General features: G+C 37.9%; 1 protein-coding gene across 5 annotated transcripts in view; it reads right to left on the bottom strand.

Annotated features, from left to right (window-relative positions):
- The window catches only part of HDAC8 (histone deacetylase 8), a 244,229-nt gene that overhangs the window by 127,687 nt on the left and 93,321 nt on the right, over positions 1 to 23,221 (bottom strand). For 3 of the 5 annotated variants that reach the window (XM_029241489.1, XM_029241491.1, XM_029241488.1), the window contains exons 8-9: positions 10,827 to 10,999; positions 8,238 to 8,332 (exon numbers count right to left, since the gene is read on the bottom strand). In XM_029241489.1, coding sequence (XP_029097322.1) covers positions 8,238 to 8,332; positions 10,827 to 10,999 — 268 coding nt within the window. The remainder of the gene's footprint in view (positions 1 to 8,237; positions 8,333 to 10,826; positions 11,000 to 23,221) is intronic. The other 2 variants (XR_003796451.1, XR_003796450.1) reach the window with 1 other exon arrangement.

A 23,221-nucleotide genomic window follows, 5' to 3' on the forward strand; every position in this document is an offset into this window, starting at 1 on the left:
AGCACTAATCTTTGAAGAAGACCTTTTTTATGTGAATGGTTAGCAACAATCACAAGTGGTACTAAAATATTGAAAGTGCTGAATAACTTGTTTCAATCTCATCGTTTATCCTGGAGCAACTTATATATTTTATATTATATATTTATGCATATAGATGTTTATGGTATATATTTTTGGTTATGGTATATATGATATATATATATATGAATATAAAATATGGTTTATGCCAGAGCAACTATATTCGTATGAATGTGCAAAAGCAATGGTGGGTAAAACTGCTGGAACCATGGTATATAAATTAAGGGAGTAGTACCAAAGTATACCAGCATTTATTGTATTCTTTGTTGCTGTGTACACACAGTAAAAAGAAAAAACCCTGTTTCACTGAAGAATGGCTTTGGCGAAGCACTAAAAATTATCAAATCTTGATCCTGGATTTAATATTCTGTGTGATAAAATAGGAAGTTGTCTTGAGGAAGAGCATATCTGTGATTAAGTTGTGACCTAAACAGCTACTTTTCATGGAATATCATTTTTGTGAGGAAGAATAACTAACGGAGAAACCATGATTAAACACTCGGATGTTTGGCAGATATGTTCTCAAAAATGAAGTGAGCCTACCAATTTAGGTTAAATATCAATAACTGACACTATTTTTTGCCAATGATAATATACACTTTGGTTTTTTTGGCCATGCCACACAGCATGTGGGATCTTAGTTCCCCGACCAGGGATTGAACCTGTGCACCCTGCAGTGAAGTGTGGAGTCTTAACCACTGGACTGCCAGGGAAGTCCCTCACACGTTTTTGAATGAAAATCAGAATTTTGAAAAACTTCACTCTGCCACTATAAGCTTGACAGTTTCCCCAAACTTAAGCTTTGTTCCAATGAAATCAGCATTCGTATCAGTTTAATGTGATTTCTGATACAGCATAAAGTGTTTCAACATTTGTAATATTTGTATAACTTAGTGAACCGATATTTTCCAAATAATCAATATGAATAAGATGGGTCAAATATCCCTTCAGAGTACAAGATGATCAATGAATTTTGATGTAACAGTACATACAAAGTTCACTGATACGTTTTCAGATTCCACACAGCATTAACCTTTAAGAAACTACCATTTGTAGAGTTTTTGTGTAGTATCAAAGAAGAATATCCATAATGACCTGTAAAAGTTATTAAAATACACTTCCCTTTTCCATCTACAGATCTATGTGAAGTTGGATCTTCTCCATATACATTAACAAAAATAATATCAAAACACATTGAATGTAGAAGCAGGTATGAGAAGTCAGCTGTCATCTATTAAGCCAGATGTTATAGAGTTGTGCAAAAATGTATAGCATTACCATTCTTCTCATGAGATTTCTTTTTGTCTTGGAAAATACAGTTTTTTAAAAAATTACAACATGTTATTTGTGCTAACATGCACAGGCAATATTAGTCTTATTTTAAATGAATTAATAAATATTAAAAAAATTTAAAATATATAACTGACAGTTTAAAAGATAATAAAAATGTATCATGGGGTTTATAACATACGCAAAAGTAAAATATATGACTACAATAGCACATGGAAGTAAAAGGGAAAGATGGAAGAATGCTGTCACAAGGGTGCTATATTACACATGAAGTAGTGTAATACTATTTGAAGGTAGACTATGATAACTTGAAAATGCATACTGTAAACCCCAGAGCAACCACAAAAATTTAAAACAGAGTTATAGCTAATAAGCAAATACAGAAAATAAATGGAATCCTTAAAAAATTCATTTAATTCAAAAGAAGGCAGGAAAATAGAAAATAAGAAATAAACAACAGAGGGGACAAATAGAAAACAAATAGGAAGATGGACTTAAACCTGAAGGTATAAATAATTAATTTAAAGATAAGTGGTCTGGGCATGCCAACTAAAAGGCAGAGATTGTCAGGCTGGACAAGAAAATCACGACCCAACTTTATGCTGTCTACAAGAAATCCATTGTAAATATGAAGACATAAATAGCTTAAAAGTAAAAGGACAGAAAAAGATATACGATACAAATAATAATCATAATGAAGCATGTACAACAATAATAAAATCAGACAATGTAGACTTTAGATCAAGGAATATTACCAGAAATAAAGATGGATATTTCTTAATAATAAAGGGGTCAATTCATCAAGAAGATATAACAACCCTAAGTGTGTATACATCTAATAACAAAGCCTCAAAAATACATAAAGCCAAAACAGACAAAACTAAAAGGAAAAATAGCCAAATCCAAAATCATGGTTGAGATTTCAACTCTCTCAGTAACTGGCAGAACAAGCAGACAAAATATCAGTAGGGATATAGATGACATAACACTCTCAACCAACCTGACCTAATTGATAATGATAGAAAATGCTATCCAGCAGCAGCAAAATACACATTCTTTACAAATTGCATGACACATTCACCAAGATAGATCATATGCTGGACCATAAAACAAATTGCAATAAATATAAAAGGACTGAAATCATGCAAAGTATGTTCTCTGAGCACAACAAAATGAAAGTTAATATAAATAGAAAAATATCTGGAAAGTCCTCAAATATTTGGAAATAAATTTTAAAAAACCCACACTTATAAATAACACATCAGTCAAAGAAGAAAATTAGAAACTATTTTGAACCAAATGGAAATGAAGAGAATATCAAACTTTGTGGGATGCAGCTAAAGCAGTGTTTAGATGCAAATTTGCAGCATAAAATACTTATATTAAAAAAGAAGAAAGGCTTGAAATCAATGAACTAAGTTTCTACTATAAGAAACTAGAAAAAAAACTAAAAATCAATGCAAAATAAGTAGAAGGAAGGACAACAAAGATATGAGCAGAAATAATGAAATAGAAAAGAGAAAAATAAAGTCAATGAAACTAAAAGCTAGTTCTCTGAAAAAAATACAGTTCACTAAATCTGTTAAACCATAAGCTAAAATGATCAAGAAAAAAGGGAAGAAATTAGCAATACTAGGAATTAAAGAGGGGACATCACTATAGTCCTATAGACCTATAGACTTTAAAAGAACAATAAGGGAAAATTATGAGTGAATAAGCAAATTCCTTGAAGACAAATTATCAACATGGAAGCAAGAAGAAATAGAAAGTCTGACTTGCCATGTAACTATTAAAGAAATAGAATTCATAATTAAAAACCTTCCCACAAACAAAACTCCAGGCTCAAATATTTTCACTAACAAATTCTATCAAACATTTAAGTAAGACACAGTATCAATTTTACATAAACTCTTTCAGAAAACAGCAGACTTGGGGATACTGCTCAAGTCATAAGATCAGCATAGCCCTGATATCAAAACCAGACAAAGATATTACAAGAAAAGAAAAGAAAAGAAAAAAAAAGGTCAATGTCCCTCATTAACATAGACACAAAAATCCTTGACAAAATTTCAACAAATTGAATCCAGCAATATATAAAAAGGGTAATATACCATGACAAAGTAGGGTTTATCTCAGGACTGCTAGGTTAGTTTAACATAAAAAAAGCAACAGTGAATGCAATTTACTGTATTAGCAGAATAAGAGGACACCATATGACCATTTCAATAGATGAAGAAAAAGCGTTTGACAAAATTCAACACTCATTTGTGAGGAAAATTCTCAGTAAATTAGGAATAGAAAGGAACTTCCTCAACCTAATAAAGGATATTAAAAAAAATCCCTGCCACTAACTTCATACTTCATAGTGAAAGATTAAGTGCTTTCCCCCACCGATCAGGAACAAGACAAAGATGTTCATTCTCACCACTTCTATTCAATATTGCATTGGAGGTCCCAACCAGTGTAATAAAGCAAGAAAAAGAAATAAAAGGCATGAAGATTATAAAGGAATAAGTAAAAGTCTCTTTATTCACAGATGACATGTTGGTATACATGGAACATGCTAAAGAATCTACAAAAAAGTTACTAGAGCTAATGTTTAGCAATGTTACATTATTCAAGATAAATATAAAAAAATCAATTGTACTTGTATTTCTATATTCTAGCAACAAACAGTTAGAAATTGAAATTAAAAATACCATTTATAACAACATCAAAGTCATGAAATATTTAGGGATAAATTTAACAAAATTTGTGCAAGACCTGTTCACTGAAAAGTATAAATTAAAGTTTGAAATTAAGGCCTTAAGTAAATGGAAAGAGATAGCAAATTCATGTACTGAAAGAGTAAATATTAAGATATTATTTTGCCCCAAATCAATCTATGAATTCACTGAAACCTATAGACTGCAATGCAAGACTGTTTTACATTAGTAACATACACTTGTATATAAATCAGCTTGATTCTTTTCAATGGCTATATATATTCCCTCATATGAATGAGGCATAACTTGTCTAACCAGTCCATCAAAAGGAGTCTATTTAAATAAATATTTTTTGTTCACTAAATTTTGTTTAAAGATCTACTTTATGATTCAGGTATGTACACATACCTGATATATCTGTATACATATACGTATAAATGAATATAACTGTCTATAATGTAACTGTCTTACTCTATCCTAGATCATAGGATCCAAATAGTATTACTGGATTACACAACATTCTTATATAATAGTCCATAAGCCTTATTACATGTAGTGGGTGATTTGCTAAATTAGCCACATACTGGTCTTTTTATGGGACCCCATGTCACCTTTGGGCTTTCCCTATGGTAGAGATACTTGGGCCAGTCATATGGGCAGGGTCCATTCCTCTCACCTTCCCCGCTGGGCCCAACTCTTCTTCCAGTGGGATTGCCTCCTTATTCCATGCCTGGCTGGCCAACCTGGCTCCCCGATTCCTGGGCTGGAACTAACTCCTTGATCAATGGCTTTAGGGCATGATTGGTTTTGTATCTCATGAGGGTTATGCCTGAAATTTCACCACTAATCACTTCCAATACTTGCCTTCCCAACTCTCTTCCTTTCATTGGTGATCTAGTGTTTTCCCATGGATACATCTATTTCCTACTGGGATAGCTGGTACTTCTTGCAAAAAATGGGTAGTTGCTACTGGGGTTAAATAGTTTCCAGAAAAAGGCTAGATTATGCTTCCAATTCTTCCATCTTAAAAATATAAGTTTTCCAGTATGAATGTTGAGACACTTATTATTCAAACACTCACTGATTCAATTGTTCATTCAATGAATGAACACCAACTTGGTGGGTGTAAACACTCTGATGAGCACTAAAGGGGAATGCAGACAACCGAAACCACAGATGACCAAAGGAATGGTACAGACTTGAGCGTGATAGGAGTGTCCTTGAACCTCTTAACAGGTTTGACTTTCTCAGCTCTCTCCCTTTTGCAATGTATCTTCCATGCTCTATCAAGTGAACTTTCTAAAGACCAAAGCTCATCTGTTTTCACAGAAGAAAGTGCAAGCTCTTTAGTGCATCATTCAAGGCTCTTCATAATCTGGCTCCAATTTCCATTCAAGCCTTAATCCTTCTCTCTCTCTCATAAACACTGTGTTCCACTATATCAAACTTCTCCCTGGTCACACGAGGCACCAGGTCCTTTCCAATTTCTATTCCTTCTGCCCAGAATGCCTTTCCATCTTCTTCACCTGGCAAACTCCCAGTCAACCTCCAATATTCAATTTAAAGTCTTGGTGAAACATTTCCTCTACGCTCCTCATCTGTCCTGGGTTGAGCACATTGTTCTGTCCCCTCTATTAGATGATGAGATTTTTTAGAGCACTGGGCTTATCTTGTTAATCTTTGTATCCCTGTATCAGGTCTGAATAGGGCCTGGCAAGCAGTATGGGCCCAATGAATATTTGGTAAAGGAATGAAAAGAACAAATGAACGTGAAGGAAGAGCTCAAAGGGCCTTGGTATATTTAGGTAAGGGATTTTTAAAGGCATAGGGCTTTAAGCTGGACTGAGGAAGATCATAGAGAGATGGGGAAAGGGCATCTGGAGGAGGAGGATTATTATCCTAGGAGACAGAGGAACAAAAGCCGAGACTGAGAGGGAAGACAGTGAGGGGGTTAGCCAGCAGACTGTGGCTGCCTGCTGCACTGTCCTGACCTTTTCACCGATTAGATTTCTCAATTACATTTTCAGCTTATGGAGGGCAGGGTATTTTGTGCACTCCTTTATATCCCCTTTATATTTGAGGCACATATCCATAGCCATTGTTCCTATAGTCTTGTGGCTCTTATTCTGCCGTGTAATATATTTATTTATGTATCTACATATCTCCTCAGCACTCATACCCCCCTTTATCCCAGGCTGTTTGAGGTAGGGGATGATGTCTTAGTGTCTTTGTATCTTCCAAGACACCTAGTATAGTGCCTGGCACACAACGGGCGCTCAGTAAATATTTTTTGAGCCACCATTTGTTGATCTGATTACAGAGGACTGCAAGGATATTTGTGTGCAACTGTGTATTGTGGCACAAAACTTACATATGCCTTTACACTGTGTGGGTTATTTTTGGCAATTTTCATTAAAATGTTATCTTATTGTACCTGGAAGACTCATTTCAATTTTCTTCTTTGTTCCCTCTTGGATGACTCACATCTCTTATACCAGAAGGATATGACAGAAGGGAATCGAAAGAGTTTGGACAAATTTATGAATGAAAAAGTCATAAATGTCTGGGTATCAGAAGTTGTTAGGTGCATACAAAGGGGAAGGAGAAAACTTGCATTTCAAAAATGCCTGTTGTGTGCCAAGAACTGTGTGTTAGGCACCTGACGTACATTATATCTCATTTAATCTAGCAGGCTATATCAGTATAAAGACAGGACATGTCTATCTAGAAGGCCAAGTCCACAACCAGCCAGGCATCTCCAGGTACCAGAGGCAGTATTCACCTTTATTAAAATTTTATCAACCTTTTAAGATAGATGAATCTATAGATTTGCATTGTTTCCTAGGAACAGAACACTCATTCTCAATTCAGGCTTCTACATCTTAAAACTACTTTTTGACATAACTTGATCAGTTTTCAAAGTCTCAGCGCTTTAAATTGCAATGCAATCTGAGATATTCCCACGGCAATAACAGCGATTATATTTGTTCACAAATGTAATTTGTTCGCTTACCTTTATATTTCATAAAGCTTCCAAATACTGAATAAAGGTAAGTCAAGTCAAGAAAAGAGACTTCTATTAACCTTGACACCAGCAAATTGTCTGAAATTATAGAGTGCCTTCTATTTGTATTCTAGACACATAGAGTGGTTTTTCTGAGATACATATTATACCTCATCTGTGGTTAGAAGAAAATTGGAAGATTAGTTTGTTTCTAGTTTTTAAAAAATAATAGTAACTTGTAAAAGCATAATGCTCCCAAGTGTACAGCTTCTGCATCGAGCAGGAATCAAAATGTTATAACCCAAGTACCATCTCGACTCCTTGGGAGATGGCTTGAGAAGGTGGGGCTGCAGCCACTGATTCATTATTATAAGTCACAGTCTAAAGCCTGCAGCTACACATCCTGATCTATGATAACATGCTTCCCACCAGGTGTCAGGGTGGGTGGGAAGAGAAGGGGTACACCTTCAGATAAAGGGGATCATCAGCACACTCACAGCTCTCAGAGAGCTTTCTATGACACCTGTTTTGAGAAAACTAGGACAGACATCTATGCCTTGGAAAACATAAAGCCCATCTCATATGACTAAAGAAAATGGCAAAGGTTCAAATGACATGTTTCACATTTTGGATGGTCCTGCCCCAACTTTTGTGCACCACTAATTGCTGGAAAAATACCAGACCTGTCTTGGTGGTGATTGTGTGTTTTTTAAATTTTACATCAGCCAAAGAAAATTGAGAGACCAGGACTACCACCAAAGAACAGAGGTTTGACATACCACCAATAGGACTTTTTAAAGATAGAGGAGAACCCAGCTTCTACATTTAAAAAAAATTACCCCTTCTTTTTTGAGTCTAGGGGATGAAAATATGCACATATCCCAAAGAGTTCTTTGTGTGAACAGGTGACCCCTTCCCACAGTCTCTGTAATTAATTGAGAAATTAAAGTTGGTTGGCCTTTGAGATCTCTTGTAAAAAAAGGCAGAAGGTCTTGGATATTTTGGAACAAGAGTCCACTATTCTGCCAAGACAGTGTGTTATTGTTATTGGAGTGTCTCTCAACAAAACGGTATTGAGTGGTGAGGACGTGATTTTGATTAGGTGGAATGACTCAGCTCTTCCCCTTAAAGAAGAGAGGACTTGTCAGAGCCTTACTTACCTCATGATCTGGGATCTCAGAGGATAGTGTTTTCCCTAGGATGACCCCGGTCAAGTATGTCCAGCATCGAGCCGTGTTGGCAAGGTTATAGCCTCCTGTCTCCATCAAGAATTGTGAAGTTAGGAAAGAATAGTCACAGAACAGCAGGAGAGGGAAGGGGGGTAAGGAAGGAGAGAAAAATGTTTTAACAAAAGGGCTAGAAAGATAATTCTAACTTGCAGAATTTCACCTAAACATCCCTTTATGATATTTTTGAACTACTTAGTAGGCAGTCTTTAGTGAACCAGTCAGACCATGCACAATGTGGAACTGGGAAGTCCAAGGCCTACAAAGATTAAAAAGGCCCTCATCTCCAAACAAATATGCACCCGAGGACTCCAAAGTCCTCAATTCCACCAAGAGTCATTGGTAAGATTGAGATCCCTGGAACCCAGATCTTTTGAGGTGACCTACTCAAAGTGAAGGTTTCTGTGATGAATTTTGTAACAATTCTATAAAATGACTGCTGGATGTGACTTGTATATTAAAGCTATTGGCAGATATAGCCCTGAAAACCTCCAGGAAAGAGAAAAGGAAAATGCTGACAGAAACAGACTTCTTTCTTTTCATTTCAGCATTCCTTTTCTCCACAAAATACAGGCCTAGTGGCAGAGATCAAAGAGAATGAGATGAGAAAAGGACTGTTGATTGACGCTCTGACTCACCTCGTCAGGTCCTGTCACAGTCACCCAGCAGCCATATTATACTGGCTAATAATCAGCATATTTTTGTGCTGAATAGATGTGTTCTGCCATGCAAGCACTAGAACATTTGGCTTTTAACTAAATTCCAAGAGTGTAAGGATAAAATGGAAAGATTTCCTAACCTCAGTGCAGCCTGAGGGAAATAGAATCTGGTCTATTTTAGGTAGGGTGACCATATCATTTATCATCCACAATGGTACACTTTTAAGAGTAAAAAAGGGACACTATTAATAATTACACTGGAATAACATGTATAGATTGAGACATATGGTGCCCTTTTCTTAAGCCTTTCTATTCCTTGAAAGGTCAGGGATGCTGGGGCTTCTGCAATGTGTCTTTTTGGCCTCAATGGGATCCACTGAAGTTTGGGCACGTGGCCATCTCTGCCAATTGTCTATGTGTTACTGGGGGTTGAGAATTGAAGTGAAATAGTACAGGTATTACTTTAAACACTCCTGACATGGAAAATCTGAATTTATCAGATCAAACTATTGGGTATGATTATTTGATTTCAAAAAGAGTCCCCATAGGTTTTAAGTAGCAAGCTCTCTCTGGCATACATACAGTATGATTTGATTTGCAAAAATTCCATTTATGCACAGGTATTTTCAGGAATACACATATTACATAAGAAGAGTTATATATTCAAAAGCCAAGACTTGGGGCTGAGAAAGCAAAGAGGCTTTCAAAGTGCTAAGTAAAGGTTGTAGCCTTAAACAAAAGTCGGATTCACACAGATGTATATTGAGGAAAGGGCTTTTCTTCTTCCCCCTGGCCCTACCTGTGTCATAATCACTGTCTTTAGTGCCGTCAAGGAAAGTAATATGTCCGTGGCACCTATCAATTTTATCTTTTCCTTGAGTTGAAGTTAATACATTTCTCGCCAGCTTTTCATAAGAGGTTGTCTCTTGTAAGCACCTTTAATTTCGATCCCTCTAGGGTTTGAGGCTGCCCAAGGACCAGGCTTGTGTATTTGTGTTGAATGCTCACTCATTTTCATAAGGCCTTCCCACAATGTCCTCTAATTTGGTTTTTACAACACTTTGACAAACAACAAACTATTAGCGCTTCCATAATACATACATTTTAAGCTCAATCTGCTTGACCATGTTATTTTAACACACCAGTCCATTCATCTAATGGAATAAAGATTGTGCCAGATAGACAGAAGATTCTAAGCAAGGCAGCTTCAAAGGTAGTTGAGGTTTGTGAAAGGTTCCTTTCACAAATGTGTAAATGCTTCTATTGAATAGACCCAGCTTTCTGATGGTTAAGTAATACAAAACATCAGTACACTCTGAAGGCAAAAATGCCTAAGAGACACTTTAGATCTCTCAATTTTGCTTTATTGTAACAAATCCATGCTTTTTTAGTGGGGGAGAAGTTGTTCTTGAATTCAGCTTAGATATTCAATTAATTCATGTGTTTACTACTTATATGTGAGTAGGGTTAGAATTTTAGTGGTATGTTTCCAAAAGATAATGATTAGAACTGGGACTCAAAGGCTATACTGAGAGAAGATGGATCAAAGTCCACTGGGGTTAACATTCTCTATTCTTAATAAGATCTGATGTTACCTTTAACCAAAGCACCTTTGCTTCAGGAATGGAAACTTAGACTTCAGAGTGCCAAGGAGTCAATGCGCATGCCAGGCTGAGGAGGAGAAGTGTGTCAGAGTACTTCCTTATGCTGAACTGTGAAGGTGGCAGGTTCATTGACTCAGGCTTCTGGACCATGGGCAGGTTGATATTATCCAATCTTAGAAAGCCAAGTTTTCCTCAGTGTCAATGGACAAAACATGGGGGAAGGTCAACAAATTCTCCTGGTGACCTTCCTTTGTACTCACCTCCTCCCAAAATGAGCGTTGCCAATTGCCACTGAAGGATGTACTTAAGACACTTGCCAATTCCCACTGGAGTCATGTTAAAGGAGCACATGGGATCCCCAGCTATTGTATCAGCTCCCAGCTGTAAGACCACTGCTTTGGGATTAAAGGCTATGTACACCTCCTTTAGTACACTGGAAAAGAAAAAGGAGACAAAATGTCAGAAAAAGATAGGGCAGTTTGGTCTAAGGGTGGTTGTGGAGGGTAGTGGGAAGTATAGTTGAATCAGCAAATAGTGAAGGGAAAAAATCCAACTTGTCAGACTCATCAAACTTTCTATCTAAAAAGGGGTAAATCAGACTGCATGTAAACTGTAGCTCAGAAAACCTGACTTACAAAAAAATTTCCCCCTACCTCCATCCTCACCAAGGACCAAATTTGCTTTTGTTTTAGAACTCAGACTTCCTTTAAATATTCATATCAATTTAACTTCAACAGCCATAGGACTGGTTTAGTATACATTTACTCCATTTTATAATCTGTGAAAATAGGACAATACACCGAATTAAGGATTATTTCTGATAAGTTAAGATTGTCAACATACTTGGAGTTCACCACCTAGTTATCAATGAGGGTTGGTGAAGAGAATTAAACGCTTTGAAAGCATAGATGTTATCAGCTTACTTTGTATTAGGCTAAAAGACTTCTGGGTTATGAAATGCAGCCTTCCCAAACTTGGATGTAACCAGGGTATTATAGGGAAGGGAACCATAATAACTGATCCAAAATTATAAATCTGAAAGCACTCTAAAGAACAAATTGTAGTGGGTAATAATGAGCATAATTTTGGGCAGAATCATTCAATGTTATCAAATCAACCTAAGAGTTTTCCTGACAGTTAGAAGCCTTAGAGATGAAAAGGAAGTTGTTATTGTGACAGATGACCTTAGGCAAGTTTCTAGTATTATCATTAATTGAATGTTGACAATGTCCAGGATGCATTCCTAGGAGTTATAAGGTCCCTGCTCTCAAGGGGCTTACAATCTAGCTCCCAGACAAAACATATACCAGTCCTCTAGGGCTTGAGTAACTCTTACAGAGACATATAAACAAGTGCAAATTAACATACTTCAGAGTTGAGAAAATGCAGAGTCAAAAAGTGATAAAAAATGTTTGGGGTTAATGACCCCTTCATAATCAGCATGTCAAATTATACCAGTTCAGCAAAAATAGAAAAATTCCAGATCCTTCTGAAACTGCAAAAGGAATGCAGGGATATGAAATGCTGTCCTCCAAAATTCATATGTAACCAGGGTATTGAAACTATTGAAAAGTGCTCAGTTGCAGAGGCATTCTTTGACTCAAAAGACCGTTTTGTTTTGATTTCTCATCTACACAGACAAATATTCAGTGATTGTGGAGATTATAAGATATTATAAAACTTATCACATATGATCTTTAATACAGGAATACTCAGGCCTATTCTCTCTTTCATGTGCTTATCTCCTGGGTGCAGAGGGAAGATAAGCCACCTGAATAGTTAGCCAACATTTATTGAGCAGCTACACGTACAGAGCACCCTATTAGCTGCTGCTGGGAGACACAGAGGAAGGTGTGATTTCTGTTTTAAAAAGGTTTACAGCTTAACGGGGAGGAGGGGGAGGCAAGCAACACTAACGTTTTTTCCATTTTCATTCTTTCCCTTACTTTGCACACATTTACTGAGTGCCCTCTGTGTGTCCAGCATGTAACTGTATCAGATGCTGCAGGGAAAAAAAATGACGAATATGGCACAGCTCTTATCTTCACGTAGCTCAGAACAGAGGGGAAGACTCGGACTATATCGATAAATAATTAAAACACAATGATAAATGAAATATCAGTGATGGCACAGAGGAGGAAGTAGAGTAACTCTTGTCAGGTTTTAAAAGATGAGAAGTACAGTGAGCCACCTATCAAAGTGGCTAAAATGAAAAACAGTGAAAATATAAATTGCTGGTGAGGATGTGGAGAAACTAGATCACACAGACCTTTTGGGTGGGAATATAGAATGGTATAGACACTCTGGAAAATAATTTGGCGGTTCCTGTCAAAACTAAAAATGGACTTGGCATACAATCTAAAAATTGCACTCTTGGACATTTATTCCAGAGAAGTTAAGACTTATTTTCATATAGGAACTTGTACATGAATGTTCATAGTAGCTTTATTTTTAACAACCCAAACTGGAAACAACTCAGATGTACTTCAACAAGTGAATGGTTAAACAAATTGCAGTACACCCATACCACTGGAATACTGCTAATCAATAAAAAGAAATAACTCTTGATACATGCAAAAAACTTGGATGGATCTCAAGAGAATGATGCTGGGTGAATAAGGCCAGTCTCAAAATCTGTACTGCATGATTCCACTTATATACCATTGGTGAAACAATTAGAGAGATGGAGAAGAGATTAGCAGTTGCCAGGAGTTAGGGATGAATGTGGCTATAAAAGGGTAGCATGAGAGAGCCTTGTGGTGATGGTACAGTTCTGTACCTTGACTGTGCTGGTGGTTGTGGTTATGCAAAGCTATGCACACACACACACACACACACACACACACACACACACACACACACAGACTGCATGTATTAACTGGTGAAGACTGAATAAGCTCTATAGATTGTACCAATGTCAGCTTCTTGATTTTGATGTTATACTATAATTGTACAAGATGGCAACATTGGAGGAGGCTGTAGGAAGAAGAGACTTCCCCGTACATTTCATTACAACTTTCTGTGAATGTATGATTATCTTGAAATAAAAAGTAAAAAAAAAAAAAGGGCTTCCCTGGTGGCGCAGTGGTTGAGAGTCCGCCTGCCGATGCAGGGGACACGGGTTCATGCCCCGGTCTGGGAAGATCCGACATGCCGCGGAGCCGCTAGGCCCGTGAGCCATGGCCGCTGAGCCTGCGTGTTCGGAGCCTGTGCTCCGCAACAGGAAAGGCCACAAAAGTGAGAGACCCGCGTACCGCAAAAAAAATAAAAATAAAAAATTAGGAGAAGTTTACAGGCACATGGGGGTGAAGGTATGGAAAATGGAAGCAGGGAGGGTTGTGGGGGTTATGGGTAAGGGACTAGGTTTACAGAAGGAACTGCACACACCAGAGCATGAAGGCTTGGAGCAGGGAGTGGTGGGAGTGAGGCTGGTGAAGTAAACGTGGGTTAGAGCACAAAGGGCCAGATAGGCCAGGCAGTTTGGACTTTTACTTAAAGGCTATGAAATGTCTCTAAATCATACCAATGTTTTCCTTAGGTCAGTCTCCCAAGGCAATAGAAATAAAAGCAAAAATAAACAAATGGGACGGAATCAAACTTAATAAGCTTTTACACAGCAAAGGAAACCATAAACAAAACGAAAAGACAACCTATGGAATGGGAGAAAATATTTGCAAATGATGGACTGACAAGGGCTTAATTTCCAAAATATACAAACAGCTCATATAGTTTAATATCAAAAAAGCCAAACAACTCAATCAAAAAATGGGCAGAAGACCTAAACAGACATTTCTCCAAAGAAGACATACAGATGGCCAAGAGGCACATGAAAACATGCTCAACATCACTAATTACTAGAGAAATGCAAATCAAAACTGCCTCACACTGGTCAGAATGGTCATCATTAAAAAGTCTACAAATAACAAATGCTGGAGAGGGTGTGGAAGAAAGGGAACCCTCCTACACTGTTGGTGGGAATGTAAACTGGTACAGCCACTGTGGAGAACACTATGGACGTTCCTTAAAAAACTAAAAATAGGGCTACCATACGACCTAGCAATCCCACTCCTGGGCATATATACAGAGAAAACTCTAATTTGAAAAGATACATGCATTCCCAGTGTTCACAGCCAAGACACGGAAACAACCTTAATGTCCACTGACAGATGAATTGTAAAGAAGACATGGTATGTATGTATGTATATATGTATGTGTGTGTGTGTATGTATGTATATATATATATGTATATATATATATATATATATACATATATATATATAACTGGAATACTACTCAGCCATAAGAAAGAATGAAATCATGCCATTTGCAGCAACATGGATGGACCTAGAGATTATCATACTTAGTGAAGTAAGTCAGACAGAGAAAGGCAAATATCATATAATATCAGTTGTATGTGGAATCTAAAATATGACACAAATGAATTTATTTACAAAACAGTAATAGACTCACAGACATAGAAAACTTACAATTACCAAAAGGGAAAGGGAGTTCGGGAAGGATAAATTAGGAGTTTGGGATTAGCAGATACAAACTACTATATATAAAACAGATAAATAGCAAGGTCCTACTGTATAGCACAGGGAACTATATTCAATATCCTGTAATAAACCACAATGGAAAAGAATATGAAAAAGAGTATATAAATCACTTTGCTGTACATCAGAAACTAACACAACATTGTAAATCAACTATACTTCAATAGAAAAGAATTCATTAAAGGGTATGAAATGTCTCAAACATGTGTGTGCACGTGCGTGTGTACCACATGCACAAGGCATGATTAAATTTACATTTTGAAAAGATCCTCTGATTACAGCGTAGGATACAGTGAAGGTTATCAAAAGGTTTTTTTTTTTTCTTTTTTTTTGCGGTACACGGGCCTCTCACTGTTGTGGCCTCTCCCGTTGCGGAGCACAGGCTCCGGACGCGCAGGCTCAGCGGCCATGGCTCACGGGCCTAGCCGCTCCACGGCATGTGGGATCTTCCCGGACAGGGGCACGAACCCGTGTCCCCTGCATTGGCAGGCAGACTCTCAACCACTGCGCCACCAGGGAAGCCCATCAAGAGGTTTTTTGCAACCATCCAGGCCAGTGGCAGCAAGGGTCGGGAGGAAGAGATGGATTTGGGAGATATTCCTATGGTAGAATTGATAGGGCAATACACACTGACACACAAGAAAAGCATATACATATGACAGTCATGAATATGAGGTACTGGGAGGGAGGAAAGGATAAAGGAAGGCAGGTGTTTCTGGGAGAGTTGTTTTAATGATAACCAGGAAGGGAAAATGAGTCCTCAGGGAGTTCTGATGAAGAGGGCTTCAGATGGGTAGAGAAAAGGGTAATTAGAAGCTTTGAAAAAGGTAGGGTATTTTGTACACAGTGTAATTTCGCAGTTCCCTTGCTTCACCTCCAATTGGTAAACAACTACATTTCTTGCAGCATCTAGTCTGATTTTTTAAAAATACAAATATAATGAATACATTCTTCATGCTAAAAAATCAAACATAAAAGTCTATCAAATAAAAAGGAAAAAAAACCTCCTTTTCTCCATCTCTACTCCCTCTCTAGAGGTAACTCCTGATTCATTACACATAGTTTCAATCAGCTCAGTCAACGATGAGAAACAGTTTGAGGTGTATCTTTCAAGATCAAACTTTTTCTGCCTCATGCTTGAGTGAGCTGGTTGAAGCTATGTCTAATAAATGCCTTCTTTTACCTCTTTTCTTTACCTGAAAATGTCTTCCCTCGTATTCCTTCTCTTCCTTGAGGCTAATTTCACCAGCTGGGCACTAGATTCTCTTTCCTGTTGCTCTAAGGGCCATGTATCAGCAATGAGCTCTTTCTTACATCTTTAGTCTCTGTCTTCCTACTGATTCAGTTCCTTTAGGTTACAAGTTGTCTATCTCTTCATCCCCTTTTCAACACTGCCAAATTTGTCTACTTATTGGCCACCTCTACATACTTCTTGTAATCCAGTTTTTGATCTCACTGCTCTCCTGAAACTGCTTTCTTGAAGGGAGAGAGACCTCTGTGTCATGATATCCAAAAGCTTTTTCTCTGTTATCTTTATCAGTTTCTCAGAAGCAACTGATGGTGGATACTACTCAAAAATCTGCAGCTGGTCATCATCAATGGCTACGGCTCCATTAAAAAATCTTTTTTTAAAATATTTTTTTAAAAAACAACTTTATCAATATTCACATACCATACAATCCCCCCATTTAAAGTGTACAACTCAACAGCTTTTAGTATACTCACAGAGTTGTGCAACCATCACCACAATGAATTTTAGAACATTTTTTTTTTACTGCATCACGTGGTTTGTGGGATCTTAGTTCCCCAACCAGGGATTGAACCTGGGTCCTCGGCAGTGAGAGCACGGAGTCCTAACCACTGGACAACCAGGGAATTCCCTAGAACATTTTCATCATCCCCAAAAGAAACACTGTACCCAATAGCAGTTACTACCTATTCCCACCACTCTTCGACCTCCAGCCCCTGGCAACCACTAACCTACTTTCTGTCTCTATGGATTTGTCTAATTTTGACCTTTCATATAAATGGAATTATATAATATGTGGTCTTTTGTGACTGGCTTCTTTCATTTCATTTAGCATAATGTTTTCAAGGTTCATCCATGTATTACTACCTCATTCCTTTTTATGGCCAAATAATACTCCATTGTTTGTATATACCACATTTTCTTTATCTATTCTCCATTCATCTGTTGATAGACATTTGGGTTATTTCTATAATTTTTGGCTAATATGAGAAATGCTGCTGTGGACATGTTTTCATTTTTCTAATATACCTAGGAGTAGAATTGCTGGGTCATATAGTAACTCTCTGTTTAACCTTTTTTTTTTTTTTTTTGCGGTACGCAGGCCTCTCACTGTTGTGGCCTCTCCCGTTGCGGAGCACAGGCTCCGGACGCCCAGGCTCAGTGGCCATGGCTCACGGGCCTAGCCGCTTCGTGGCATGTGGGATCTTCCCGGACCGGGGCACGAACCCGTGTCCCCTGCATCGGCAGGCGGACTCTCAACCACTGTGCCACCAGGGAAGCCCTGTGTTTAACCTTTTGAGGGAACTGCCTGACCGTTTTCCACAGGGGCTGCACCATTTTACATTCCCCCCAGCAATGTGTAACAGATGAGAGTTCCAATTCTTCTTCCACATCTTCACCAACACTTATTATTTTCTGTTTTTTTTTAAATTATGATATCCATCCTAGTGGGTATAAAGTGGTATCTCATTGTGGTTTTGATTTGCATTTCACTGATGATTAATGATGTTGTGTATCTTTTCATGTGCTTTTTGGCCATTTGTATATCTTCTTTAGAGCAAGGTCTATGCCCATTTTTAAAATGCGCCATTTTTCTTTTTAATATTGATTTGTAAGTGTTGATATATTATAAATACAAGTCCCTTATCAGATACATGACTTGCAAAAATTTTCTCCCATTCTATGGGTTGTCTTTCACTTTCTTGATAGTGTCATTTGAAGCACAAAAGTTTTAAATTTTGATGCAGTCCAATTTATCTATATTTATTCTGCTGCTTGTGCTTTTGGTGTCATGTCTAAGAGAGCAATATCTAACTCAAGGTCATGAACATTTACATCTATGTTTTCTTTTAAGTGTTTTATAGTTTAAGCTCTTACATTTAGACCGTTTAGGCTATATGGACTTAACTTTTGTATATGGTATGAGGTATGGGTCCAAAACCACTTTTTTTTTGCATGAGATCCAGTTGTCCCAGCACCATTTGTTGAAAAGACTATTCTTTCCCCATTGAATTGTCTTGGCACTCTTTGAGTAAAATGAATTGACTGTACACATTTCTGGACTCTGAACTTTATTCCATTGCTCTATATGTCTAGCCTCATTGCCAGCACCACACTGTCTTGATTACAGTAGCTTTGTAGTAAGTTTTAAAGCTGGGAAGTGCTCCAACCTTGTTCTTCCTTTTCAAGATTTTTTTTGGTTATTCCGGATTGAATTTCTGTATAAATTTTAGGATCAGCTTGTCAATTTCTACAGTCATCTGTGATTTAAAGCTCCATTTTGACTGTGCTGAACCTATCATCTTACCTCTTCTTCAATTCTTTGTCTCTAACAATACTCCATCCTTTCAGTAATCTGTGTTCAAAACTCTGAGGCCCTTTGTGATTCCTCCCTTTCCCTGCTCCTCTTCAGTTACCAGATTTGCACCAATCCCTCTCCTATTCCGTCCTTTCCACTCTCATGCTCTCATGGCAGTACTCTAATCTAGCACTTATGACCTCCTTGTGGATTACACCAATAGCTTCCTAATTAATTTCTCTGCCTCAAGTCTCTTACCTCTCTAATCCAACACCCCCCCCCACCGCCATCAGATTAATTTTCCTTAGGGACGGTTTTGATCAAGTCACTTCCTTACTCAAAAACGTTCAATATCTCTCCATTGTCTTTAGATGATGCTTAAAATTCTTAGCTTATGATTCAAAGTCCTTCATGATATGATTCCAGCCTACCTTTTGAATCTTATTTTCTAATAACTCCTTAACCTACGTTATTCTGTAGGCAAACTGAATTGTCCATGGTTCACCCAACTTACCTTGCACTTCCTTTTTGTCATGCACTTCCTTGTGCCTGAAAGTCACCTTTCTACATGTCTACATCATATCTATTTTTTAAAGGCTCACTCAAATTCCATCTCCTTCATGAATAAAAAATGATAATAATATCAGCTAACATGTATCGAGTACTTTATTAAAAACTGAGCACTGTTCTATGCACTTTATATGTATTAGCTCATGTGACTCATAACAATTTATAAAATAGGTGTTATCATTAATCCTATTCTATAATGGGGAAACAGCAGCATAGAGAGGTTAAGAAATCTGTACAAGATCACACAGCTATTAAGTGGCAAGCTGGCTTTTGAACCCAGGCCTCCTGGCGCCAGTCCATGTTCTAAATCACCACAATATACCTGCTTCCATGATTTACCGTGCATCAGGTGCTTGTTCCAGCCACTTCACACATTATTTTGTATAACAGCAGTAGCAGGCACTGCATTATTATTTTTCAAGTGCTAACCTTAGCTCTAATTATACTATACCCTCATTCTAAAACCTTCGGCAGTTCCCCAAATGCTTGCAGAACATAGTACAAATTTTCATTGCCAAGAATTCCAGGCCCTGCGTGAGATGATTCCCACCCACTTTTCCAATCTTTGCAAATTGTTCTTCTCATGCACTTGACAGTCCAGACAAACTAAACCATTGCTATTCTCTGTACAGAGCTCAGCCTTTCTGACTTTGATCTTGCTGTACCCTCTGCATAGAGCATCTTCCCCTGCAATCTCATACATTTAAACTTGACCCAGATTTCATAAACACATACACATTTACACACTTTGTAAAGATATAATAATTAGCTACCCTTTAGAAGCCAGATCAAATGTTACCTCCTCAATTAAGCCCTTTTCTGAAGTATCTTCTCCCTTTGAGTGCCCACTGCATTTTATCTCTTATGGTTCTTATAACTTTCCATGTTTCATTTTATTAGACTGTGTATGAATGTGAATATATATGTATATCTCTCTGTGTATCTATAATTTAAAAATTTCCACCAGCTTCCTTGAGGGTAGGCTTAATACTTTATACATAGGAGGCATTCAATAAATAGTTATTAAATGAATAAATGAATGAAATATCATTCCAGATTGCTTTTGGGAAAGCTTCCCTAACCACTGTAACAGTGCTATCTGCTACACTGCAATCATTAATTTTAGGTTTTGGGAAAGTATAAAATCGCTTACCCAGAAAGGAGGGGGAGGACAGGCATCTCATTATACTACATTAGTAACTTCCCTATAAACACATAAGATATTCATTTGAAATGCAATTTTCTTGATGAGAAACCGGATCCCTCAGTATTGAGCAGTCTGCTCTTCAGACAAGGCTATGCAAATGAGGACGAGAGGCTGTGGCAGCTGTTTCTACAGGCATTGATTTGGGGAAGGTGATTGGTGCCGGAGGTGGCTAAAAGCCAGGGGTGATGACGTTAATGATGCTTTTAGATAAAAGGAAAAGCCCAAGAACCAAACTGTAGCATTATCCCCTTTTCTTTTATTCCATCAGGGTAGACCACAGCTTCTATGGTGTACCCTTGGGATCATTCACTGGTGCCACTTTACCTCTAATACCAGTGGTGGAACCTGGTTTTGTTTTGTTTGTTTTTAAATACATAAAGTTCTAAAAGATTCCTCTCAGGGAAATGGAATGCCAGAAAGATGGTGTGACAATTATCCTTAATCAATGTTGGTGATAGATTTGGTAACCCAAACTTGCCCCTCTATAGCTAGACCACTGATTGGTGCATGCTCCTAGCAGGTTTGTCTCCTAACTGCTCGCTTGCAAATCAGCCTTGACCAGCCTTATCATCTTTGTATTTTCCAACAAGCACCCTCAGCACCCTCTAGAGACTTCCTCAACAGAGATTAAAGAAATGAGGAATTCAAAGTTGAAAAACCAAGAAGGGCAGGAAATGGAGAGAAGAGAGAAATATTTGCTACTAACACTGTGAGCTTCCAAAGTCAACGTGAGAAAATTTATTGCCAACAGCAAAACCCTTTCTATGATAAACATTTTAAACCTATTGCATTGTATGGGATTCAGAGGCGGGATTGCATTAAGGACTCAAAGATGGCTAATCAGTCTCAAATGGGAGCTTGTCAACTTTTCACAGGTATTGTCTTCTCTAAATTCCCTCAGTCATATCTCAACTCAGGTACTGCTGACTCATTCTGCAAAAACTCAACCTGCGGGGGATGCAGCATATGGTAAATGCCTCGGGGATTCCTGAATATCTATTACAAATGGTTCAGGGATGCAGGGAACTGGGGTGGGGGGGCTCCCTGAGGTGAGGATGATGTGTCATTTTGTTTGGGGCCATGGGTGCCTCTTGGACATATCCAGAAGACATTTAATTTCCTATAAGTCTCTCTTTCTGCTTTTAGCATCAGACAAGGTGTACTGATTCCATTAACATCTTTAGGATAAAACAAAACAAAACACCCAAAGCTATAAAAGAAAAACAAACAAACCAACCTCAAACCTCTAAACCCCCAACCTTCCCAAACAATCCTCAGATTGCTTTTGCTGTTTTATTTTTTAAGATGTAGTTTCTTAATATTTTACAGGGGCATCTTTTCTCTCATTGCTGAGTCCATTATACAGAAACACAGATTCTAATTGGCATCCCTTTCTAACATGCTTTGTAGTAAGTAATTCCACTCATCAATTATGTCACCTTGGCAACAAAAAGGGCTGTGCACTATTTTTAGTTTATTATTACTTATCTCTTTACCTCTTTGAAGTAAACCATTCTCATTCACACAGGGGAAAGTGAGTCATCTAGAATTAAAGGGCGGTAGGCCTAGATTCTAATTCAAATCTAGTGCTCTTTTCACTAAACCCCAGTGCTCTTTGGCTCTTCGCATTCTGAAAGGCCCAAGGCCCTAGGAAGCAGAATATATATTATCTGCGCAGGGGGTAGGTGGAGAGGCAGGCTGGTTTGGAGAGCTAAACCGAAACAAACAAACCAAACCAAAACCAAACCAAAAAACCCCAAAATGGAAGAGGGCTTAAAGAATATGAATCCTAAGTCTAGCTATACTAATGACTCTTTATTTGACCTGGGGTAGGTCATTTTACTGCTCTATAACCACCAGGACCCCTCACACAAGCCCAGATTACATTTTGCTATGCATCACATTATTTGGGCATGTCTCATCCACCCCCTTTGCAGCCTCCACAGCATGGAGTTCAGGGAGAACACTGGACTTGGGGGTCAGACAAAGTTGGATCCAGTGCTTGCAACAGCAACTTGGACAAATCACTTCTCTGAACCGTCTCTGTAAAACAAGAATATTCTCTCCCTCACAGGGTTATTATGAGGATTAAATGATATAACATTTGCAAAAGTCTTCTCCCAGCACCAGGCACATGGTAAGCACTCCCTAATGTTGAATGAATAAATGAATGGCCTTAAGTCAGGCCCTTCGAGTGCTATGTTAATTCCTTCAGCCCACAAGGATATTGTTGAGTTCAGCACAGCACACCATAGCAGTGACTTCCTGAATGGTACTCTAATGTTCCCCAAAGGCAGAGAGAAATTTCAGTGTCACTGCCTGGTTATACCTGTTCTGGGAATACAGTAATTCCTTTTCCAGTGCTGCCAATCTATTACCTTTCACCAAACACAAAATTCACTTTAAGAAGGGGCAGAAACACAAGTGCCTTTCTGTTAGATAGAGGTTGGGAGAATATATTATTAAAATTGAAACCGACTTCTCTGATTTCTTAGCAAAAAATCAGATTGGAAGCCAAACAGCTATTTGGCCTTTGCAGACCCTGGATAGTGATGCCCTTGGGGGAAAGGAGAGAGTTGGAGTCATTCCAAACTGTAGTTACAACATTTGTGTGTATATTTACTGCTTGTGCTTATGCTCTCTGCACTTAGTTTTTACTCTCTAAGCCTTGAAGAATTCACAGTTTACCTAGAGCACAGTTTTAATACATACGGGTAGAAATATAGGCCTATATCTCTGTTTCTCATTTCCTAATCATATTTTCTACACTCCCT

The sequence above is a fragment of the Monodon monoceros genome, unplaced genomic scaffold (genome assembly GCF_005190385.1).
Source record: "Monodon monoceros isolate NGI ecotype Baffin Bay Population unplaced genomic scaffold, NGI_Narwhal_1 Super_Scaffold_22, whole genome shotgun sequence".
NCBI classification, from domain to species: Eukaryota; Metazoa; Chordata; class Mammalia; order Artiodactyla; family Monodontidae; genus Monodon; species Monodon monoceros.